Source organism: Acomys minous, assembly GCF_964271855.1.
Source record: "Acomys minous genome assembly, chromosome: 20".
Lineage (NCBI taxonomy): Eukaryota > Metazoa > Chordata > Mammalia > Rodentia > Muridae > Acomys > Acomys minous.
In genome coordinates this window covers 4,765,251-4,779,624 of record NC_140502.1, presented here as the reverse complement: position 1 = coordinate 4,779,624, position 14,374 = coordinate 4,765,251, and the positions used below count along the sequence as shown (strand labels likewise).

The 14,374-nt window shown below is 55.4% G+C and overlaps 1 protein-coding gene across 1 annotated transcript in view; it reads left to right on the top strand.

Annotated features, from left to right (window-relative positions):
* The window catches only part of PEPD (peptidase D), a 147,522-nt gene extending 135,932 nt beyond the window's left edge, over window positions 1-11,590 (top strand). The window contains exons 12-14 of the mRNA XM_084770840.1: window positions 7,837-8,021; window positions 10,537-10,728; window positions 11,097-11,590. Coding sequence (XP_084626966.1) covers window positions 7,837-8,021; window positions 10,537-10,728; window positions 11,097-11,234 — 515 coding nt within the window. The 3' untranslated portion in view covers window positions 11,235-11,590. The remainder of the gene's footprint in view (window positions 1-7,836; window positions 8,022-10,536; window positions 10,729-11,096) is intronic.
* The last annotated feature ends 2,784 nt before the right edge of the window (window positions 11,591-14,374 follow it).

Sequence of the window (14,374 nt, the reverse complement as noted above, 5' to 3'; positions counted from 1 at the left end):
AGAGTGTCAGGGTCTGTGGAGGGCCATGAGAGGCCTGAAAGCTGCGAGGGTTGTTGTTGGTTGTTCAAGACAGGGTTTCTCTGTGTAGCCGTAATGGTCCTGGACTCACCTTGTAGACCAGGCTGGCCTCGAACTCACAGCGATCCGCCTGCCTCTGCCTCCCAAGTGCTGAGTTTAAAGGTGTGCGTCACCGCCACCCATCTGAAAGCTGGGGGGTGGGGGTTGTTTTGTTTTGTTTTGTTTTTGTTTTCATTTAAACTTTTCTTAGCTTTTTTATTATTATTCATTTATTCAGATTACATCTCAGTTGTTATCCCCTCATTTTTATCTTCCCATTCCTCCCTCCCTCCCTCTTTCACCCTTTTCCCCTCCCCTAGGTCTATGGCAGAAGGAGGGAGACCTTTTCCTCACCATATGGTCACAGCCTGTCAAGTTTCATCCTGGTAGCCAGCTTATCCTTTCTCTGAGGGCCACCAGGCCTCCCCACCAAGGGGAAGTGGTCAAATCTGGGGCACCAGAGTTCATGTCAGAGTCAGCCCCTGCTCTCCTGCAACTGTGGACAGTGTCCTGTCATTGGCTAGATCTGAGTAGGGGTTCAATGTTTACTGCATGCATTGTCCTTGGTTGGTGCAGTAGGTTAAGCAGACCCTTGATAGCATTGTCTAAGGACTCTGGTGGCCACACTTGCACATCTCCATGGTGCCCTGATTTTTTTAAGAGGAGGAGGAGGAAAGAAAAGAAAATGATCTTGGTCCCCAGGACTGTAAAAGCCCCAGGATGTGGCGTGCTGTAGTCCCAGAACTTGCTGGTTCAGCATTTAGCTAAATAGTCCCCTGTGGCCCCGTTTGCCACTCTTGGAATGACTTGCGCTGTGACCTCAGGGCCCCGTTCAGTAATGGAGGGACCTCAATATCAGTCAGTTTCTGAGGAGTTGAGAATGGTCCTCAGGGCCAGAGGCTAGGAGCTGCCCGGGGGCTGTGGATGCAGGCCCCAACCCTACAGCCCCACATCCTCGCTCAGCATGCAGGACCAGAGCTTGACAGAAGGATGGGCCCAGAGAAAGTCAATATGCCTGTGTGGAAGACAAGGAACGCCTGAAAGCAAAGCAGTCCTCCAGGCAGCAGTAGTGACTGGCTCACCTGGGCTGCTGCAGGACACAGCAGCTTAAAGAGCAACAGCGCCTCTGGGAGTCAGACAAGGCATTGCAGGGGCACCAGGACTCAGGGACAGTGTAGGAAGCTCGTGTGTGTGTGTGTGTGTGTGTGTGTGTGTGTGTGTGTGTGTGTGTGTGTGTTGAGGTCTGAAAGGACAGTGTAGGAAGCTTGTGTGTGTGTGTGTGTGTGTGTGTGTGTGTGTGTGTATGTGTGTGTGTGTTGAGGTCTGTGAAGGGACAGTGTAGGAAGCTGGTGTGTGTGTGTGTGTGTGTGTGTGTGTGTGTGTGTGTGTGTGTGTGTGTGTTGAGGTCTGAATTCACAGTGTAGGAAGCTGGTGTGTGTGTGTGTGTGTGTGTGTGTGTGTGTGTGTGTGTGTGTGTGTTGAGGTCTGTGAAGGGACAGTGTAGGAAGCTGGTGTGTGTATGTGTGTGTGTGTGTGTGTGTTGAGGTCTGAATTCACAGTGTAGGAAGCTGGTGTGTGTGTGTGTGTGTGTGTGTGTGTGTGTGTGTGTGTGTTGAGGTCTGTGAAGGAGCCCTACCGGGAGCTGGAGCTGCAGAGTATGTGTGCTATGTCCCTTCTTAAACTAAAGCCAGAGAGCAGCCACCGACGTGGCCTACAGTCAGTCTCCTATCTTTACACCACAGGCAAGCAGTTTCTGTTCATTATGTCATTTAAAAATCACTATTTCACAGTGTGTAGTTTTAGCTGGGAGGGTGGGGTGGAATGTTGTCCCCCGTGATGTGTGGCTACCGCCACTCCACTAAGGACTGGGGCCCGGGTCTCTGCCATCCAGTGTCTGTGATGCTGACCTCACGCCGCTCTCTACAGACAGCTGTGTCCTCCCATGGGTTGAGCTGGCAGGGGCCGCATCGCATTGGGTGGTATCTTCAAACCTCTGCCGGCAACAGTGAAATGTGGGTGTTGGGCCAGAAAAGGCTGTTCCCACTGCTCAAAGCAGAGCTTGCTGGGTAAGAGCCCGGAGGCCAACCCTGGGCCCAGCCACCCTTGTGCGTTATGCTGAGGAAGCAGCAGAGGGCCATCATGGGGGGCATGGAGTGGGGTCGTCCGCCAGGGGTGTGGACGCCGGGGAGCTGATTGGAGAGGGCAATCCTGCTTGTCAGCACAGCAGTGTCCCTCCATTTGTTCACCCAGGAGCTACCTGGGTTTTGGCCTTGGCAAAGCCAGCTGCCACTGGACATCATCACCAGTTAGTAGCTTGGCCAACGCGGCCCAACCAGTTGTCCAGAAAGTGCCCAGGCTTACCCAGCTGGTCCCCACTTTGCACTGACGGAAGCCTTTGGCCAGATCCCTACACCCATCCGGCTGCCTTTCCTGACTGTGCAGGCTACTTGGGGCATCCAGACCCAGCTCCTGTGAGTCCACAGGAGGCAGAGCCTCACTAAAGGTCCACTGTCTCTGCTGGGCTCTCGGAGGCACAGACCTGGACTGGGAGAGCCCTTGCTGGCAGCTTGAAGATTTCGTTGTTGGAGAACAGAACAGAGCCCCCAGCAGTTTCCATCCATTATGGCACTCCGAGGGTCCACAAGAGCAGAGTTAGACTTTTGTCTGGTCATTCAGTATAGGCCGGACCCACAGGGTTCCGTGTCCTGTGTTCACAGAGGGCTGCTCAGCAGCTGGGGACAGTTCGCCTCACCATAGTGCTAAAGTGCCAGTGGCTAGGTCAGCCCCCTGCCCATCTCAGAGGAATGGCCCCTGGTTTGTGGGTTCAGCTCCTGAGCCAAGACAAACGCCCTGCTGAGACTGCCCGGCTGCTTCCTGAGCCCTTCCAAGGAAGGGTAAATAAAGACAGGCAGGAAATCACACAATGACGCCCAGGGGAAAGGCAGGCCCCAGAACCATCAGAGCTCACACAGGCCAGCAGCTGCAGCCCTGGGGGACTGAAGGATGCAGGCCTCGGCTCCTCATCCAGGGCCAAGAGGTGGAGCAGCCTCTGCCACTCAGAGAGCGAGGGTGGGGGGTGGGCTTGGCCAGGAGGTCACTGCAGGGTGGGCAGGAGGGTGGGCAGGCTGCTCTGGCCCCTGGGAGAACACTGCCCATCGGTGCTGGCTACTGGCTGGGCGGAGTCCGAGTCCCAAGTGGCTTTAGTGTTTTCAGGGCCAGCGGCCCATCTGTGTTGGTTGCACACTTTGAGGTTAAAGGTGTATGCGGCCACACCCAGCTGCGTCTTGAAGTTCCAATCCTTCTGCCAGGCACTGGTGCGGCCATCTCCCAGAACCCACCGCTTCTCCTGATCCTGCCTAGCCAGTCCACACAGCACCGTACCTGCCTCAGCTGCTGCTGCTGAAGGCGGCTATGGGGTAGAGGTAGGGTGGCAGCATGGAGGAAGGGGCTGGCTGTCAGTGGCCAGCCAGCAGCACCCCTGCTCCCAGGGTAAGCCTAAGGGACAGAGGAATATAAGTGATGACCAGGTGAGTAGGGAGGGCCACAGGGCAGTGTGCAGAACAACTGAGTCCATCGGTCTTCTGTTGATCTGTGGGTAGGGAGAGGGGTCGCCTTTCCTGGCTCCCTCCTACCTGGACACGCAGCTGGATTTCCTTGTCTGCAGAGCTAGTGAGGAATACGGAGGTTGTGCCATTAGCGGTGCAGGGACCTCATGTCACCCCATGGTGCCCTTTTGCAGGAGCCAGACCTGGGAGGGCTGCCTCGGGTCCACTGTCCACCACTCACACTGGTTGCAGGACAGAGGGGCAGGCTCCCTGCCCTCCCTGCCTAGCTCCAAGCACTTGCCTGTGTGCTCCCATAGTGTGCAAGGACAAGCTTCAGGAAGTGTGCACACGACAGCTCCGCCTCCACTTCAGCAGCAGCAGCAGCAGCAAGGCGCCTGCAGCCTGGACTCATGCTGCTTCCTGCCCCTCTACAGGGTGAATGAGTCCCCAAGGTCCCGAAGTAGACACAGCAGGGTGGGCTGGGCTAGAGGCCCTGGGCCTGATGCCAGCTTGGCCTGCCATGCAGCTAACTCACTGCAGCTCCCTAGGCCTGCCCTGAGACCTGGGCTTTCTGCCTTTGTTCCCACACTCCACAGGCCTGGCTCCCCCATCCACCATCCCGTGAGGGCCATTGTCCACATATGAAGTGAGTTCTTTGTGTGACCAAGTAGCCTCGGGGGTGGGTGAGGGGGATCTGCTGCCTTCCTGGCTCAGCCTGGGAGCCCCCCAGGGCTGTCACACTCTGGGCAGGAAGCCTGGGGCTGTGATGGATGCCGCTGGAGCTCTATGAGGCCTCCCTGGCTTCGGCAGCAGCAGGCTCCAGGCCCACTGGAGTGCTGGTAAAAAAAAGAGGCCAGGTGGAGCAGGGGGCCAGCAGGAACGCATCCCGGAGCCTGGGCACAGGACCTGCCCCCTCTCTGAGCTCTTGTCACTAAGTAGGCGGTGTGGTGCTACTCTTCCCACCCTGCGCTCTGCTCTCAGACTGGGGTGCACACGGTCATTCATGAATTCAGGGCTATGTATTTTCAGGGCTATGTATTTTCAGGGCTATGTACTTCCAGCCGATGAAAAGCTATCAGGAAGACTAGTGCTTCACTTACTCCTCCTACTTAGCAAGTGCCAGACACAGAACAAGCCTAGAACCCCACCTCCTCGGGCCCAGGCTATGCCGCCCTGATATGCTGCCATGGATTGGCTCTGATAGGGCAGGAGGGGACAATCAGAGAGGACTTCCTGGGGAAAGTCAACCGGAGGCCCGAGATGAGGAAGAGCAGGTGTGTGGAGAGGTATCTCCCCACAGAGACTGCAGGGGGGAAGCTCGCAGAGATGGGTGAAGTGATACAGCGTTGTCCACTGACACTGGTTCAGCTGCTCCCCCAACAGAGGGGAGCAAGATGCCATTGTTCCCCAGTCTCTCTGGGGGATGCTGCTGTTTCCAGAAAGCTGGGGTGAGATCAGCAGCAGTAATGGAACAAGATGGGAGAGCCAGGCACCGTCCACCTGAGCTGTAGAGGAGGCTGGTGTGCTGGGATGCTCCTCAGCACCTGGGCCCTCACGGTCCTGTGGGCTGCGGAGGTGGAAGGGGCCCAGCGACAGCCTTGCCCGGGAAGGCAACCTTCACACACTTGAGGGACCCCACCCAGCCATGGGTGTCATAACCATCACCCGTGCCAGATGCCGTGGCCAAGTCACTGGAGGTTTAATCACTGTCACGACCTAACCACACGCAGGCAGAAAGCAAGCCCCCACTTACAGCTAAGAGAGCTGTGCCTTGCGGCTGAGGGTGTGCACGCAAGGAAGACAGGCCCTGGGGCCCAGGACCTATGTCTGGGCAAGTGGCTGCAGCCCTCTGGGAGCCACCATGAAGCATGGGGTCCATCTGATGGCCCCCTCGGTCGAGGTTCGGCCAGGCATGTGGGCCCAGCACTGAAATCAGTCATGCTGGGAGGCCGACTGTTTCCTGGGCTCTCCTTTGCTGACTGAGGACCATCCCATGCAGGGAGAACGGCTAGGCTCCCTGTGCTGGCCATACTGGAGTTGAGTGAGCACAGCTCTGCCAAGCCAAGCCTTGGGGTGCCATAGGGATCACCACTCTGGCGAGGATATATGTCAGAAGAAATTAAGCAGTTGTACTGGGGAGTGTCCAGGAACAGCGGTGAGGATGGGGGATAGCTTCAGGGCCACCACGCCCACCACAGCACAGGGATAGGCTAGCATGGTCAAGGCCCCGGTGTAGCATTCTCCTAGAGCGGTACCCTGGTCTCTGGAGAGTCCTCCAGGAGGGGCAGTGGGGCATGGCAGAACTCTCCAGGCCTGGACACTTGGGCTTGGGGGAGGAGCAGCCAGAGGCGCAGCAGATTTGCCTCACATGCCCAGACCACACCATGGCCAGAGTGCTGAAACCAGGCTCTGGCTGCTCACCCGAGACAGATCAGTAGCGGCTAGTGCCCTGGAGACCCAAGACTGTAGCCAGCTTTCTGGGGCCAGCTTTGTGACTCTTGGACAGAGGCAGCCCACCTGTGGGCCAGGGACTCAGGTCACAGAACGAGTGACAGCTAGGATTCCAGTTACCCAACTTCCATTGCTGAAATGCCAACCATTGGAGAGAGCCCTCACCCACAAGAGTGAAGGCTGGGTCAGCCAGGGAGTTGTGTCTAGGGGACCCCCCAGATGGGAGGCAGCAGTAACAAAGCACCCTAGAATGGCCAGACCAGCTTCAGAGACAAACTCCTCCCTGTCCACGCATACAAGGGCCGTGTCGCAAAGCACCTATGAACTAGCCTTGCAGCCTCAGCACCTGCATACGACCGCACACCTCCAGCCTCCGAGGCTCGGCAGGCTGCGCTTCCAGGCCTGGCCCTTTGTGGTTCAGAATCCAGGAAAGCAGTGGTTCTCAACCTTCTGAGGCTTTGGCCCTTTAACACAGCTGCTCAGGTTGCGGTGACCCCAGCCATAAAAGTATTTCATTGCTACTTCAGAGCTGTGATTTGGCTGCTGTTATGAATTGTAGTATCTGATGTGCATGATGGTTCTAGGCTGCCCCTGTGAAAGGGCTGAGAACCGCTGCTGTAGAGCCTTGAACCACACAGGGTTCCCAGCCTTAACCTCTCACAGCACTGACCATCAAGGTGGGGGGCACTGTCAGGGCATGTCTGGGTCTCAGTCAGACGGGAGTAAGTCCAGCCATGGGCTTGAGCCTGACTGGAGGTGCCAGAAGTGCTAATGCTCCCTACCCTCTGGGCACTGCTGTGGCCTAAGCTAAGCCTTTGGGGTCAGAGCTGAAGACTTCCTGGTCTTTATCTGGTGCTCTCCCTAGACAGGTCCTCCACAGCAGGCGGGGCAGCCATGGTACTGCATGAGGCCCTATGGGGGCCTCCCTGGTCCTTAGCCTCGGACCCACAGAGCCCATCGGCCCCTGAAGCTGCGTGTCTCGGGGTTTCTGTGGCTGCAATGGAGCACCATGACCAACTTGCAGTGTAGAGTTTACTCCGTTTGTTGAGGGAAGCCGAGGCAGGCGCTAATGCGGAACCCATGGAGGGTGCTGCTTCCCCTGGCCTGCGCAGCCTGCCTTCTGAACCCAGGACCACCAGCACAGGGATGCCCCGCCCACATGGGCTGGGCCCTCCCCCATCAATCAAAGTAAGCAAACGCCCTACAGGGTTGCCTGCAGCCTGATCTTACCCAGGCTTTCTTGATTGAGGCGCCTCCCTCCTCAAAATAGCTGTAGCCTGTTAAGTTGGCATAAAACTAGCTAGCACAGGAGGCTCTCCGCAGTGACCTCTGCCCCAGAAATATGGGGTAGAGATGAATTTGATTAGCAGCCTGCGCTCAGACATCCAGGAAACCATGGAAATTATTCCAGACCCCTGCCCACCAGAGGGTGAGGCCATGCCAGCTGTACCTTCACCCAGAAACCTTTGTGCCCACAGCAGCTTCCAGACTGAGTCAGCCATTATGGGGTCAGCCCCCAGGCCTTTCCTGCCCCACCTCCAACAGCCAAGCCCAGGCTGGAACTCTGAGGCGTCCTTTGGGACCTGAGCCACTCATATCTGCTCTTGGGTGGAGAAGCCAGGCCCTGGCTTTGGGTTGCAGAAGCGTGGCTCTGCAGTGTGAAGATGCAGTCTCGGGGTCCTGAGCCTTACAGGCAGCTTGGGTTAGATGACACTCAGTCCTAATGTGTGGCCCTGTCCCCAACCCTTGGGCTGGCTTATCATGGCTTCTCCTTAAACCGCAGGTGTCTGGTGGCCGGATATGCACCGGCTGGCTGACCGTATCCACCTGGAGGAACTGACACGCATCGGTCTCCTGAGTGGCAGTGTGGATGCCATGCTGCAGGTCCACCTGGGAGCCGTGTTCATGCCACATGGGCTAGGCCACTTCCTGGGCCTCGACGTGCACGACGTGGGAGGCTACCCAGAGGTCAGTGTGCACAGTGGTCTTGCTAAGCCTGGCCCTGACAGGGTTTTATTTTTAGTTTTGTTTTGGGGGGAGGAGGTGCTTGGGATATAGTGGAACAGGAGGGACAGGGTCTCCCTGTGAGACACAAAAGAAATAGGGTCCTGGACACAGCAGGGTGAGTCAGTGAGTGAGGTAGGTGCTCAGGACAGATGCTGTGTGATAATATCTATGCACAGGGTCCCCAAAGGACATGGAACTGAAACCAGGCCTCATGTGCAGTCACACCGAACCCCACATGCTCTTCATGCAGACTTACCTCGGCCCTTAGACCCTCAGCAGCAGACCCCCTTCCTGCTCCTTGGCTGGCTCACCCCCTGCCTCCTGGCCACTGGCAGGAGAGGACAGCTCGAAGGGCATCTTCAGACAAGGCTCCCTCCTCCCTCCTACCACCAGCTCTCAAAGGACCACCCAGCGGGTGCCTGGGGGCTCCTGGGAAGCCCGACTGGGCAGGTGGCTGTAGCCCCTCAGGCCTATCCCTGCTGCCCAGCCTGGCCTAGCGCCTACCGTGCAGGGGGCTGATTGTGCAATTGGTGCACACCCTGGGGCCCACCAGCCAGTTAGCCAAGACCAGAGCCAGCCTCTTGGCTGTGGGGTATTTTGAAAGCACTAAGAGTGATTTTGGGGGATGGGGAGATTGCTCAAGAGAAGCATTATTATTCAATTATTTTTTTTCCTCAAGTGTAAACAGTTAAATTTGGAGAAACAAAATCAGTTTTAATTTCCTAATTTCTGTCCATCCTATTGTGTGCAGGGAGCCAAGAGCAGCCCTTTCCAGACATTGTTAGTTGAGGTTCGTTATTCATTAGTCGCCAAAGTCCTTTTTTTCCACCAAAGAAAATTGGCAGCAAACTGTTTTCATCTTTTCCAGTAAGCAGGCCCTTTGTGCTCGGCCTATTCTTCTGACAGATAAACACTGTGGAAAAAATATGGCTTTTCCTATAAAAGTCATTTGTTTTATTTCAGGCCTACAGACACATCTGGGTCTCTTCTCAGGGTCCAGTACAAGTTGAGGCCTCACTGAGCACTCATGGACACCCCTAGCATAGCTGGCATCTCTTAACAAGAGGAGGGACATATACTGTCCCTGTCCTGGGCCTGTAGGTCACTCGGACCAGCTCACCATCCTCCTCTGCTGTGTCTGTTGGAGGCTAGCCTGTAGTCCCCAACCCAGCAGACCCTGGGGTCAACTGCTGAGGGACTGTTCTCAGGCAGGCAAAGCCTTTAGTGTCCCCTGACCCCAGCTGAAGTGATGGTCCTAATCTTTGCTGGGTGGCAGGATAGAGTGGGCCCACTGTGTGTAAGCTCAGTGCCACACTTGCCTAGCATGCTCAAGACCCTGAGTCCCAGTGCCACAAAACCCAAAGCAAGCCAAGCGAACCAACGCAGGAGACATGACCTAGTCAGGCCGTGCCCCTCAGCAGGCTTCCACAGCCATGGCTTCTCACAGAGAAGGCACAAGTTAGGATGTACATGAAGGGCAGGGACGAGAATGAGATGCCAAGGAGACGGTACAGGCTTTCAGCGGCAACTGCAAGATCGTAGAGCAAGAGCCCAGCACACCAAGCCCACAGGAGGCAGGCCCCTGACCTCAACAGGAGCACCTGACCTGAGCACAGAGGCCTGGCGCTTTCTGAGGTGCATCCTTCTTCCAAACCCTCCAAGCGGGCTGGTTCAGAGGCAAAGTGCTGTGAGGCTGATGATGACACCAGCCAGGGTTCTTCCCAGAGCATGGCCCAGAGGCACGGTGCTCTGCGTCCCATCACCACCTCCATCCCGGCCTGCTCACACCAGTGGCCAGCCCTGCCCTCACGAAATCCCAGTCACAGCCCTCCTCCCTGTGCCCAGCCTTGGAGGCTAAGCCAGCCTGTTTCTGGTTTACCTTACGTGAACCACTAATTGAAGTCTGATGTTCTTGGCCCCCAAACAGTCAGAAATGACAGCTCCGTCTCCAGCAGCTGGGCGTCCTTGGAGGAGCCACAAGTAGGGCAGGGCAAGCTCAGATCCTGACCAGAAAGCTTACTTGCTGCCCACTTGCTCAGAGGCCCCATCCACAGGCCAGTGGGTACCCCGGGGAGCTGGGGGAGGAGCGGGGCACACAGAGCCTCCACAGGAAGCAATGATCGATCACGGGTGCCATCAATGGCCAGGTACAGGCTAGGCACAAGCAGGAACTGGTGATAGCAGGCCCATCCTGATGCCAGCAGGGGTCCCTTCCTCTGTTGAAAAAACTGACCTGGCGTGGAAGAGCTTGAGTTGCCTGAAAGCAAGCACAAGGCAGGCCCTGCAGGCTGTGTAACCTCCTAAGAGCTTTTCTGGCCTCTGATCTGCAGGAGGGCCTAAGTGAAGGCAGAACCCACCAGCCTTAGGGTGGCCAGTCAGGGGACAACCCAGGGGGCTGCAGCCAGTCTTGTCTGGCTGTTCTCCAGAGCAGCCCTGGGACTGCCCGTCGGCTTCCCCACCTTTCCTGTCTCCACAGGGTGTGGAGCGCATCGATGAGCCTGGCTTGCGGAGCCTGCGCACGGCGAGGCATCTGGAAGCAGGCATGGTGCTGACCGTGGAGCCGGGCATCTACTTCATTGACCACCTCTTGGACCAGGCCCTGGCCGACCCGGCCCAAGCCTGTTTCTTCAACCAGGAGGTCCTGCAGCGCTTTCGCAACTTTGGTGGGGTGAGTCCCTGGGAGCCCCACAGTCTTAGTCCCAGAATGTCCACTACCCTACCACAGCTTTGTCACCTTTGCCTCAAGAAAAGTTAAGGCCTGGTCAGTCCCAAGCAGGTGCCTCACCTCTCAATAGATTCCTCAAAATGCCCATCGGTCCCATATACTCCATCTAAGCATCAATTATAAGGACCATAGGAGGAGCCTGGTCTTGCTTCCCCAGAGGCTGTGAGACCAATCTGTCTTATCACACAAACCAGTCCCATCCCTCAGAAAGCTGCTCTCAGATAGCACTGTCAGGCTGGACCAGGTTGGCTCCACTAATGTGGCAAATTAAGCCAGCCTGGTCGTAACAGCATCTTGTCTGGCTGGCCCAGGTCCGTATCGAGGAGGATGTCGCGGTGACTGACAGTGGCATGGAGCTGCTGACCTGTGTGCCCAGGACCGTGGAGGAAATTGAAGCATGCATGGAAGGCCGCGACAAGGCCTTCACACCCTCCTCTGGCCCAGCGTAGAGCAGCTCAGTGAGACAGAGCCCTGGCCCTGTGACGTCAGCCTGCCCTGGGCCCCCAACAGCAGAGGCAGTGCTCAGCAGTGATGCTGCCACAACCATCACCGCTGTTGCCAAAACCTGCAAGATCACATCCCTATCCTTGACTCTGCTTAAATGACAGTGACTCAGTGCTGATTGAAAAAAATCCTGCTCTTAAGTCTTTTTTCCTTTTTCCTGCTCTTAAGTCTTAACTCACTTCTTTTGCTATTTCTATCTTTGTGCCTCAGGAAAGACGCACTTGTGGTGTCTCCCCACCCCACCCCCCAAAAAAATCAACGTGCAGAATAAAATTTGCAATAAAAGTTTTTCTAAAATGGTCCTCTGTGTCCTGCTTCCTCTTGACTCCTTCACTTTCCTCTTTACTTCATGAAGCACACAGAGAGCCGCGGCCCACGATGCCGTGTCAGCCCTAGGCGCGTGTTCCCAGAACAGCGCTGGTGGCGCAAGCCCTGCGCCCTCTGCTTCCGCTGGACTGGCCGGGGAGAACCAGGGGGTCTCCACTGGGCTCGAGGGAGTCTGCTGGAGTCAGTGCAGCCGGGGCACCTGCCGCCAGGACTCCCACGCAGACGGGCACCAGGACCACTGGGCATTTGCTAAGAGGTTCTGGGACCTTGGTTTCATTTTTATACTAGCAAAGACAGCACGTGTCAGTAGCGGCATCGTGTAACAGAAGGTTTTCCTCCAACACCCCAGCTCCCAAAATACCTACCCTGAGACATTATTTATGAATAAATGCCTAGGCCATAAGCTTTGGCTCCTTTCCCAACTAACCTTTAACTTCAGTTACCTGTTTATTCTGTGTAGCACATGACTGGTTACCTCGCCACAGTTTCATGTGTCGCTCTCAGCATCCTGGGGCGTTTCTCCCACCTGTCTTTTTCCCAGAGTTCTTCTCTCTGCCGGAACTTCCTACCGCAGCTAATAAGCCGTTAGCTTTTTATTGGCAGGTGATGCTTCCATAAAAACAAGAGTCTCTACTGCACCGCCTCAGGCAGCAGCATGGGAACGGGGGGCCTAGCCCCAGCACCCCCCACGTCCATTCTGTGGGGAGGGGGGACCCGGCTGTGCCCATGGCAGTCCACCTGTCCTCTTGGCTTGACAATGTGTCTGATAGTCCTGAAGTCCTGCCCTAGCCCATGATACAGTTCCAGGGAGACGAAGAACAAGCGAGAGAGGTTCCACCAGGATGTGGCTCAGTAGGTTTACCTCCCTAGCACTGCCGTGCCTGCACCGCAGGACCTGGGAGGCTGGAGGCAGCGTGTCCAAGGTTACACAGTGGAGTTTACCAGCCTGGTATCTCAAAGTAGACAGAGGCCAGTCTGGACTACAAAGTGAGAGTTTCAGGCCAGCCAGGGCTACAGAGAAAGACTCAGTAAATGAGTGAATGAATGAATGAATTTAAAAATAAAATGTGGGGGCTGGAGAGATGGCTCAGTGGTTTAGAGCACCGCTTGCTCTTCCAGAGGTCCTGAGTTCAATCCCCAGCAACCACATGGTGGCTCACAACCATCTGTAGCGTGATCTGATGCCCTCTTCTGCAGATAAAAACGCTCATATACAATAAATAATAAATAAATAAATCTTTGAAAAATAAAAAATAAAATAAAATGCAACTGTGATGGAGGAAAAACTGGTCCAAGCTAGAGGCTTCAAGCTGCCACCGAAGGGCTTATTTACTACATATTGCTTAGGATGTGGCCACATGAAAAACACACACACACACACACTAAACAAAACAAAAAACAAATGCTGACCTCACTCAGTCCCAAAGCACCATTTATCTCACTTGTTAGGTTTATAACATCTGTTCTTAGGGTTCGTGCAGTTAAATGGGCCCATCCCCTGGCTGCCCACCTCGCACATTCCCCCATTCTCCCAAAACCATATCCATTTCCTCCAACCTCTGCAGAAATCCGTATGGCTTCAAAAATGGATGGGGCCCTTCCAGAACGTTCTACAGTGCTAAAGCCTTCCCCACACTCAGGGCCTCGACTCTCCTTTTAAGTTTCACTTCAGAGTAGGCCATCGTTGCCTCAGAGAACGAAACACGCCATGAAGGGAAAGGACAGGAGGCCAAGACTAAACCAAGAAAGGTCTCAGTAAAGCAAGAGATGCTGCACTCCAAACAGAGCTGCAGGAGGCAGCAGAGAGAATGGAGGGAACACAGGAGCGCACACCAGCACTGGGGAGCACCAGGGAGCACGGGAGGTTCTAGAGAGCACGTGACACAGCGCCATGCAGGGGAGGCAGGGTGGCTGGGAGCTGGGCAGAACGGGGTGGTAGGGTGTGAAGCAGGCAGGAACACTGAAGTCCAACGTGAACTTGGTGCCATAGGAAGGCGCCTGACAGCTGCTTCAAAGGGAGGGCGAGGAGTCGGGGGGCTGCCTGTGGCAAAAGACAACCTAGGAGTGGGACTTTTTTTGTTGTTTTGTTTTGTAATGCATAAAATGCAGTTACAAATTCTTCAGACGTGTGCAAGCAAGCACTCTGAGAACTGGTGAACTGGTCATTCTGAAAGTTTTGTTGTTTTTTTTTTGTTTTGTTTTGTTTGTTTTTGTTTTTTGAGACAGGGTTTCTCTGTGTAGCCTTGGCTGTCCTGGACTCACTTTGTAGACCAGGCTGGCCTCGAACTCACAGCGATCCACCTGCCTCTGCCTCCCGAGTGCTGGGATTAAAGGCGTGCGCCACCACGCCCGGCTTCTGAAAGCATTTTTACTAAGACCTGATTTTGTCACAAAGTACATATAAAACTTTCTAATACAAATCCTTACAAATAAACCCTTAACTAGCTCAGGAGATATATATAGCTCAGCTGATAAAGAGTCCAGCCTGGGCTACAGAGTGAGTTCCAGGCCAGCCAGGGCTACCAGAGAAGCCCTGTCTCAAAAAAAAAAAGGAAAAAACCCAACAGACCTAGGTTCAAGCCCGAGTCACATAAAACCAGATGTAGGGGTACACACCTGTAACCCCAGCTCTTGGAGAGGTGGAGGCGGGAGGCTCAGAAGCGCAAAGTCTTACCTGGCCGCAGACCAAGCTGAAGGCGAGCACTGGCTACCTGAGGCCGGCTCACTAAAACACAAACAGAAAGTTACAACGTATTCA